We start from the raw sequence: 8,910 nt of genomic DNA, 5'->3' as shown, positions 1-8,910 counted from the left end.
TGAGTTCAAGGCCAGCCTGAACTGCATAGTGACACCCTGTCTTAAAAACAAACAGATAGGGGATTTAGCTCAGTGGTTCCACTGCCTGCTGCACAAGCGCAAGGACCTGAGTTCGATCCCCAGTACCACCCCGCCCCCCAAAAAAGAAAACCAAACAGACAAGGGGCAGGGATTTAGCTCAGTGGTTTCTCTGCCTGCTGCCTAAGTGCAAAGACTTGACTTCGATCCCCGGTACCATAAAAAAACAAAAAACAAAAAAACCCAAAACCAACCAAACAAATAAATAAACATCTACATTGACATCTAAATTCTAAGAAGGTAACCTTAGAATCAGATTTTTAAAACATTTCATATTTGAATCAGTATCAACAGCTGAAATTTTAAGCCCTAACATTTATCTCATTAATGTCACAAATAATAGAAAAGTGTAAGAAGTTATTAATAATGAGAAAGAAATCATTGTAGTGGCAAATGTGAGCATAGAAGAGCCAAAAAATTTTTTCATGCTAGAAAAATACCTGAACTTGTATACACCTGGTGACGCTTACTTGGAACAGATAGTGTTTATACTAACAAAAGGACAAAATGGATTTGAAATTTGTAATTAATAATTGTCTCAAATATTGAAAAACAGAGGGACTATGATTCTGTTGCCACCTTGTTTTTGGACATTTGGCCTCCAAAACCGAGACAAAAATATTCTGTTGTTTTAAGCTACCCCGTTTTTGCATTTCATTATGGTAACCCTAGGAAACTAAAACACTTCATCTAGAGCCAATCTGAAAAGCACAATAAATAATATATTTCTAAGAAATAGTTATAAGTTTCCATTTAAACATACACAAAAGGCTGGGCATGGTGGTGCTCACCTGCATTCCCAGTACTAAGGGGGCTGAGGCAGGAGGATCTCTGCAAGTTTGAGGCAAGCCTGGGGTAACTAGTGAGTTCAAGGCAACCTGAACTACATAGTGAGACCCTGTCTGAAAAAAAAAAGCAAAAAATTGCACACAAAATAATTAAACCCATTTTAAAAACTTCATCCAGCTCCTAGTAACAGAAATCTCCCCCAAATCTAATATGGGAGGTGTTCTCACATACAAGGACAAGGTCAGCACACTTTAAAAAGCAATAAGGTTGGGCATGGTGGCACATGTCTGTAATCCCAGCACTCTGGGAGGCTGAGGCAGAATCCCAAGTTCAAGCCTATCCTGGGCACCTTAGTGACTTAGCAAGACCCTGTCTCCAAATAAAAAAGTGCTGAGGATGAAGGCCAGTGTGAATACCCTGGATTCAATCCCCAGAGTGACAAAAAAAAAAAAAAGTGTAACCTCAGCTACTCAGGAGAGCCAGGAAAATCGCAAGTTCCAGCCCAACCTGGGCAACCCAGTGAGACCCTGTCTCAAAATATAGAAAGGAGTGGGGATACAGCATAGTGTGAAGCCCTGGGTTCAATCCACAGTATTGGGAAAAATAGAAACAAAATCCCATGTGTTCTTTTTCTTTTTTGGTACCAGGGATTGAACTCGACACCTTGCACTTGCAAGGCAGACGGCAGAACCACTGAGCTAAATCCCTGGCTTTTGTTGTTTTTTTGAGACAGGGACTTGCTATGCAGTTCAGGCTTGCCTTGAACTCACTATGTAGCCCAGGCTGGCCTTGGACTTACAGCGATTCTCCTGCCTCTGCCTCCTGAGTGCTGGGAACACAAGTATGTGCCACCACGTCCGCCTGTTTTTCTTGTTTGGCTATACCATTGCAGTTTTTTTCTGGTGGAATCAGGACCACAGAGCCACTAGAACTTTGATGGCAAACCGATGGCATGGACAGCCCTCTCTGTGATATCATGAGTTGTATGAGTTCCTTCTCTAAAACTTTGGTATTCAGACTTAATTGCAGTATTGGCACTTTGTGATAAATAAGTGGGTTTTAGATTGCAGATTGGGAACTTGTCTCTAAAAGTTTCTCCATCACTGTAGTAGAAGTTGTAAGAGAACAGGGGTTCACTATACCAATCAGGCCTTATCTAAGCATACTATGTTAAGATCTAGAAAAGCGGGAACAGTACATGAGAAGTCGCAAGCCATGAAGACCAGAGTTTGTGTTCTGTGACCCACGTGGGATTTCAGAAAAATCCAAATTCTGGGTTCCAGACCACTCAGGTACACCCTTGATGCCAGGTCACAGGGATGTCTATGAGGCCTACACTCTAAAAAATGGAGATCCAGCCCTTGGTCTTTGTTTTGATGATGCTGGCAAAACATCCAGGAAAGAAGCTAAAGGCTGGTGGTCCCCAGGCCACTACACATTATCTGTCACCATTTATCCAGTCCCTAAAATCCAGTAATGAACTTCATCCTTCCTTCAAAGTCTTATGCAATTTAGGCTATTGCTAAATTCTAACATGAAATCATAAAGGGAAAGAATTCTTGCAAATTTGGTTGCTATGACATCTGTGTTGCTGGTGTGGTGACACACATCTGTAATCTCAGCACCAGGGGGGCTGAGGCAGGAGGATCACCACAAGTTTAGCACCAGGCTGGGCTACTACATAGTGAGTTCAAGACAGACAGAACTACACAGTGAGACCCTGTCTTAAAAATAAACAAATAAGGCTGGGGATTGAGCTCAGTAGTTCTGCTGCCTGCCTCGCAAGTGCAAGGTTACTGAGTTTGATCCCCAGTACAAATAAATAAATAAATAAATAAAATAAACAAACAAACATCTATATTGACATGACAAAATCCATAAGAATTACCTTCAACTCTGGATTGCATTGTCAAATAATGGTGTCACCTAAGTCAAAACCTATTGCCCAACTTACGATCACAGGCAAAAGTAAAGGGCAAATGTAAAGATAGCTATTCGTAAGACACAAATTCTTTGAAGAACTTTGCATAACTACAAATTTCTGCCAGCTATGTATTAGGAAAAAATGGAAAAAAACCTCCTCTAGTTGCCCTAAAAAAACTCAGTAATGTCCTGAGTTTGATCCCCAGTACTGAAAAAAATAATAAGAATTTTAAAAGAATTTTTAAACTCGGGCCTGGGATTTAGATCAGTGGTTTTGCCACCTGCTGCGCAAGCACAAGGACCTGAGTTCGATTCCCGGTACCAAGAAAACAAAAAAAAATAATTTTTAAACTCTCAGCAAGAAAGTTGGAAAATAAGTAAATGATATCCAAAATCTATCATAGTAAATCAATAAGAAAATAACAATTCCCAATCCCAATATAATTCAATGTCATCATTCCAGTAACACATTAGAGAACAATTTAAAATAAATAGAAATTATACATATTTGCATATTTAAAATACACTTAAAATAAAAATAGAAATGCACTTCAAATCACCCATGAACCCCTTAGTAAGACAATTCAAGATAACAGAAATTAAATCCACTTGCATACTAAAAAATACACTTCAAATCATCCACAAGTCCAACAAGCTGTAAAGATGTGTCATTTATTGAATTGTAGGAAAAAACATATTTTGAGTTTATTATTATTTGTTTTTTTGAGCTAGGTCTCAGTATGTAGTCCAGGCTAGCCTTGACACATTTACAACAGGGCCATAATTTATATATCCAGCTGCCAAGTGGTTCTGAACCACCAGTAGTATATGCATGACTGTCCCATCAAGCAATGTGAGACAGTCCCACTGAATGATACAAGCTGCCCAATGGACAGTCATGCATGTACCACCAGTGGTTCAAGTTGGAAGGAATGTGTTAAACTCACTATGTAGCCCAGGCTTGCCTTGAACTCATGACCCTCCTGCTTCTCCTTCTCAAGTACTGGGATTACAGGTGTGCACCACCATATCCAGCCTTGAAGAATTATTTTTTTTCCTTAAATGTTTATTTGTAAATGAAACCAGACTCTTTCTGTGTCCACTGTGAGACTGAGGTACTAATCAGGGCAAGGCCATATTTACAACTTTTATAAGGTTGCTGTCCTGGGGTGCATTTTGTGGAACACTGTACATGAATTCACTTTCAGGAGGATGTCCCACATCACATGTATATTGCTTTTCTGCAAAGTGTATCCTCATGTGTCTCCTCAGTGATGAGGAACAATTGAAGGCCTTCTCACACTCCTTACATTGATATGGTTTCTCTCCGGAATGCAGTCTCATGTGTACTGGTAAAGACGATGGCCATTTGAAAACTTTCCCACATTCCTTACATTTATAGGGTTTCTCATTAGTGTGGGTTCTCACATGTTGCTGTAAAAGCTCAGGCCAACTGAAGGCTTTCCCACATTCCTTGCATTTGTAGAGTTTCTCTGCAGTGTGTCTTCTCATATGCTTTTGTAAGGATATATGGCAATAGAAAGCTTTCCCACAAAGCTTGCACTGATAGGACTGGTCCTCAGGGTGGATTCTGACTTGGTCTTGAAAGCAAGCTGACAAACTGAAGGTTTTCCCACACTGGATACACTGATAGGGTTTCTCTCTGTCATGTATTCTCATGTGTTTTCGTAGGGATATGGGCCAATTAAATGTCTTCCCACACTGCTTACAATCATAGGGTTTATCTCCAGTGTGTACTCTCATGTGCCCTTGGAAAGATGAGGGATGACTAAAGGTTTTCCCACACTGAGTACATTCATAGGGCTTCTTTCCACCATGAGTCCTTTCATGTCTTCGAAAGGATTGGGGATAAATGAAGGCTTTCCCACACTCTCTGCATTCATATGGTTTCTCTCCAGTATGGATCCTTTCATGTCTTCGAAAGGATTGGAGATAAATGAAGGTTTTTCCACATTGTTTACACTCATGTGGTTTCTCTCCACTATGTGTGATCGCATGCCTTCGAAATGCTGAGGAGTAACTGAAGGCTTCTCCACATTCCTTGCATTTGTGTGGCTTCTCTCCTGTGTGTGATATCATGTGTCTGCGAAATGTGGAGGAATAGCTGAAGGCATTCCCACATTCCTTACACTTGTATGGCTTCTCCCCAGTGTGTGTTATTGTGTGTCTGCGGAATGTTGAGGAATAGCTGAAGGTTTTCCCACACTCTGTGCATTTATATGGCTTCTCTCCAGTGTGACTTCTCAGGTGGCTATTGAGACTTGAGAAGTCAATGAAGGCTTTCCCACAGTGCTGGCATTCATAGTTTTTCTCTGCAGTGTGAGTCCTTACATGCCGATTGAGGGAAGAAGTCCGAGGGAAGGTTTTCTCACATAATTCACAGGCATAAGGTCTCTCTCCATTGTGGGCTCTCACATGTGCTCTCAAGTATGAATGACAACTATAGGCCTCTCCAAATTCCTGACACTGGTATGGCTTGTGTCCAGTGTGAATTGTGATGCGGCCTTTGGAAGACAAACGTTGCATCATTTTTCTATACTGTTTTGCCCCAGTAGTGATTCTCTTATGTAGATTAAGATTTGGAATCTGGCTGAAGGTGTCTATGCATTTGCCATTACTTCCACAGAATGTCTCCACTGTTTCATTTCTATTAAAAGTAAGGTACATGTAATTAATGGCTTGATTAATAAGGATTTACTAATATTTATTCATAACTATTAAATTACTTTTTAAAAGGAAGGGACAAGAAAAAAGTGAAAGTAGATGGAAACAAAGCTTTTGTACATAGGGAAGAAGGGGGTTTGAGAGGGGAATAAGATAAAATAAAATAAAATTTATTAATAAAAATATTTTTTTAAAATTACTTTTTAGTCATTTTCAGCAAAAGGGCAGGTTTTCTACCCTAACTGAATTATATGGAATAAAATAAATGTTCAAGAAAAATTTGGTCATTGTCAATATTAAATACTTTGTATATAAGAAGTTTCATTTCATTTTTCTTTTTCTTTTCTTTCTTTCTTTTTTTCCTTTTTTTTTTTTTGTTTAACAGTAGTAGGGACAGAACTCATGCCACTGTATATGTGCAAGGAGCCACATACAGGTTTTGGCCACAGAAATTTGAGGTCCAGATCAACATGAACAGAGAAGAGCTGCATAATGATTTTGAAAGTAAGTTTATTATAAAAGTACAGCAGATATGCACATAGTCAAATAATATATTACCACACAACAAGGCAGGGGACAGCACCAAAGATGAAGGATCTTGTGTGAGATGGAGTCTTCGGAGGGTGAGAGAAAAAAACACCACAGTGTATCCAATTTATTAGTTTCCTAAGTACTGTGTTCAGACAAAAGTGAGTTGGTGCCAATAGGTCTGTGTGGCTTTAAGAGATCATTCCTGGCCTTGGCTGGACTCAAGGACACACACACTGACAGCGCACTCAAGGCTATCTGTAAATAACATTTTCTTTCCCAATGGAGATACTTTTTTCTGTGAGGAATGGCAAGCAGCCAAGTTCATTCAGTGAACACCTATATTTTGCTGACTCCCATTATTTTAACCCTTTTCCTGACAACATGCTAGGTAAGCGCTCTATCACTGAGCTACACCTCTAAACTCCTCTTCTAAATTTTATTTTGAAACAGGGTCTTACTGAATTGCCCAGGCTGACCTTGAACTTGCAGTCATCCTACCCAGCCTCCTGAGTAGCTGAGATCACAGGCAAATACTACTGTACTTGGTGGAATTTCTTGATAATTGTTTTCAATTCAATTATGTTTCTAACACTGCATGTCTAGGTCACATTTAAAGAAATACTTTTTGTAAAAGTTCAGTGAGTAGCAGGGTGTGGTAGAGTATATCTATACTCCTAGCTACTTGGGAGGCTGAGGCAGGAGGATTGCAAGTTCAAGGCCAGCCTGGACAACTTGCTGAGACACTGTCTTAAAATGAAGTTTTAAAAAGGGATGTGGCATGGTGTAAAGCAATTACCTAGTATGTGAAGCCCCTGGATTCAATCCTCAGTACCCTTTTAAAAAATTAGTACATAAACTCACGGCTGGGATTATTTTGTTTGCTGGCTATTTCAATTTCATGACATTCTAAGATTCTCTCTTGGAAAGCTGCTTTCTCTTGTTGAATGTGACTTACCTTAGATTTCTCCCCTGGCCTGTGTGCTGATCTTCAAAGGCAAAATCTTCCCAAATTTTCCCAAAAGCAGAGGCCCAAGAATCATTCTTCGTCAGTTTTGCTATTTCTGGTTTCTTAGGTATTTTTTCTCCATAAATATCCTGCTGAGAAACTGAATCTCTGGCTTTAAATTGACTTTCATCATCTGAAACCAAAAAGGAAACACATCTTAAGAGCAAAAACTACCTGTTAGTAGAAAATCAAAATGAAAAAGGACACAAGAGTTTCACTATTTCAGGACTTGATCAGGCAGAAGGGGTCAAAGCGGTGAGCAGTTTCACTAACATGTGAAACTCTCACTGGATTACAAAACAAAGTTCATCCGGCCCATGAAATTTTCATCTACAATGATGCCACCAAGGGAGTTTTCCTTGCAGAAAGAAAAAACTCAGTTTAATAGGTTTTCATTCTCATGGGAAAACTGTTGGATTCTAGCTCCATGGCCACGGTGAACAGGTCTGACTTATGTACCCATATACTCCCTTTCTACATTCCATGTCTCGGAAGAGGCTAGATGTATAAGAGATACTTGCTGTCTAATTGACCAAGTGAGGAAAGGATGTCACCCTTACTGATGGAGGCCAGGTTCCAGAATGTCTCTAGCATCACGTCTCTGTAGAGGTCCCTCTGTGCAGAATCCAGCAAAGCCCACTCCTCCTGAGTGAACTGCACAGCCACATCCTCGAAGACCACTGAGTCCTAGAACAGCCAACATATGTGCAGGAAGAAGGTTGAGTTTGACCTCACAGGGCCACCATAGTTGATTGACGTACAGTTCCAAAAGGATCCATGGGCTGGGGATTTAACTCAGTGGCACTGCGCCTGCCTTGAAAGTGCAAGGAAGGTCCTGAGTTCGATCCCTGGTACCAAAAAAAAAAAAAGGATCTTGGGGTCTCCCAATAGCCAACTTCTGACTCAGTCATCAGACCTCTTCCTGTTTACACTTGTGTCCTCGTGGATTTAACAGCTGATGCACTGAACACATCTCTACATTTTTATTGGAACCATTTCAAGGCATATTTTTCTTCTTTTTTTTTTTGTACCAGGGATCAAACTCGGGACCTTGTGCTTGCGAGGCAGGTGCCGGAACTACTGAGCTAAATCCTTGGCCCAGGCATATTTTTCTTGATCAAAAGGGTTCAGAGCACATCAGGGATGCCAAAAAAATACTATACTGGTGAACCCAACATTTGTACGTAAATTCCATGTGTGAGTTACTTTCTCATCCCTGGGTCACAATACCTGATGGGAAGGAGAGGTATATTTTGGCTCATGTTATAATCCATGGTCGGCTGGCTCTGAGGCAGAATGGCATGGTGGAAGGGCCTGAGCAGAGGAAAGCTGCTCATGCCATGGTGGCCAGGAAGCAGAGAAGGGAGGAACCAGGAAGGGACATAAACACTGCCAGTCAGGCCCACCTCCCAATAGTACGCATAGCTACTCAACTCACCAGTGGATGAATCCACCACTGAGTACCATGCCCCATGATCCAACCACCCTCTTGTGGTATGGTTTAGACCTGGAATGCCTCCCCAAGGCTCACTGTTCAGAGGTGGGGGCTGGCTGGAGGTGGATCCCTGGGACTCCGTTGGAGCCAGCTGACCATAGACTAAAACTCTGAACCAAAATAAATCTCTCCTCCTTTAAATTGTGGGGGTAGAGTATTTTGTCTTGGTGACAGGAAAGTATCTAACACACACCAATAATGCCTTATGACAAGCTATTTCAGCTCCTTTCCCAATGCATACCATGCCCCTCAATACCACAGGAACAAAAAGGCCAGTCCTGGATGACTTTATTGGTACTGCTACTTTGTGGCAGTGCTGGGGATAGAACCCAGGCACTTAGTCACATCCTCTGCCCATTTTATTTTATTTTAAAGCAGGACCTTTCTAAGTTGACCAGGCTGG

General features: G+C 40.9%; 1 protein-coding gene across 11 annotated transcripts in view; it reads right to left on the bottom strand.

Annotated features, from left to right (window-relative positions):
• Positions 1-3,443: 3,443 nt before the first annotated feature.
• The window catches only part of Znf555 (zinc finger protein 555), a 51,765-nt gene continuing 46,298 nt past the window's right edge, over positions 3,444-8,910 (bottom strand). For all 11 annotated transcript variants that reach the window (XM_087201354.1, XM_021245009.2, XM_087201356.1 and 8 more), the window contains 3 exons: positions 7,573-7,699; positions 6,962-7,145; positions 3,444-5,458 (listed from right to left, as the gene is read on the bottom strand). In XM_087201354.1, coding sequence (XP_087057480.1) covers positions 3,913-5,458; positions 6,962-7,145; positions 7,573-7,699 — 1,857 coding nt within the window. In that variant the 3' untranslated portion in view covers positions 3,444-3,912. The remainder of the gene's footprint in view (positions 5,459-6,961; positions 7,146-7,572; positions 7,700-8,910) is intronic.

The sequence above is a fragment of the Heterocephalus glaber genome, unplaced genomic scaffold (assembly GCF_053883595.1).
Source record: "Heterocephalus glaber isolate CG9 unplaced genomic scaffold, H.glaber_assembly_v1.0 deba00001760, whole genome shotgun sequence".
Classification (NCBI taxonomy): domain Eukaryota; kingdom Metazoa; phylum Chordata; class Mammalia; order Rodentia; family Bathyergidae; genus Heterocephalus; species Heterocephalus glaber.
This window is presented reverse-complemented; position numbering and strand designations above follow the sequence as displayed.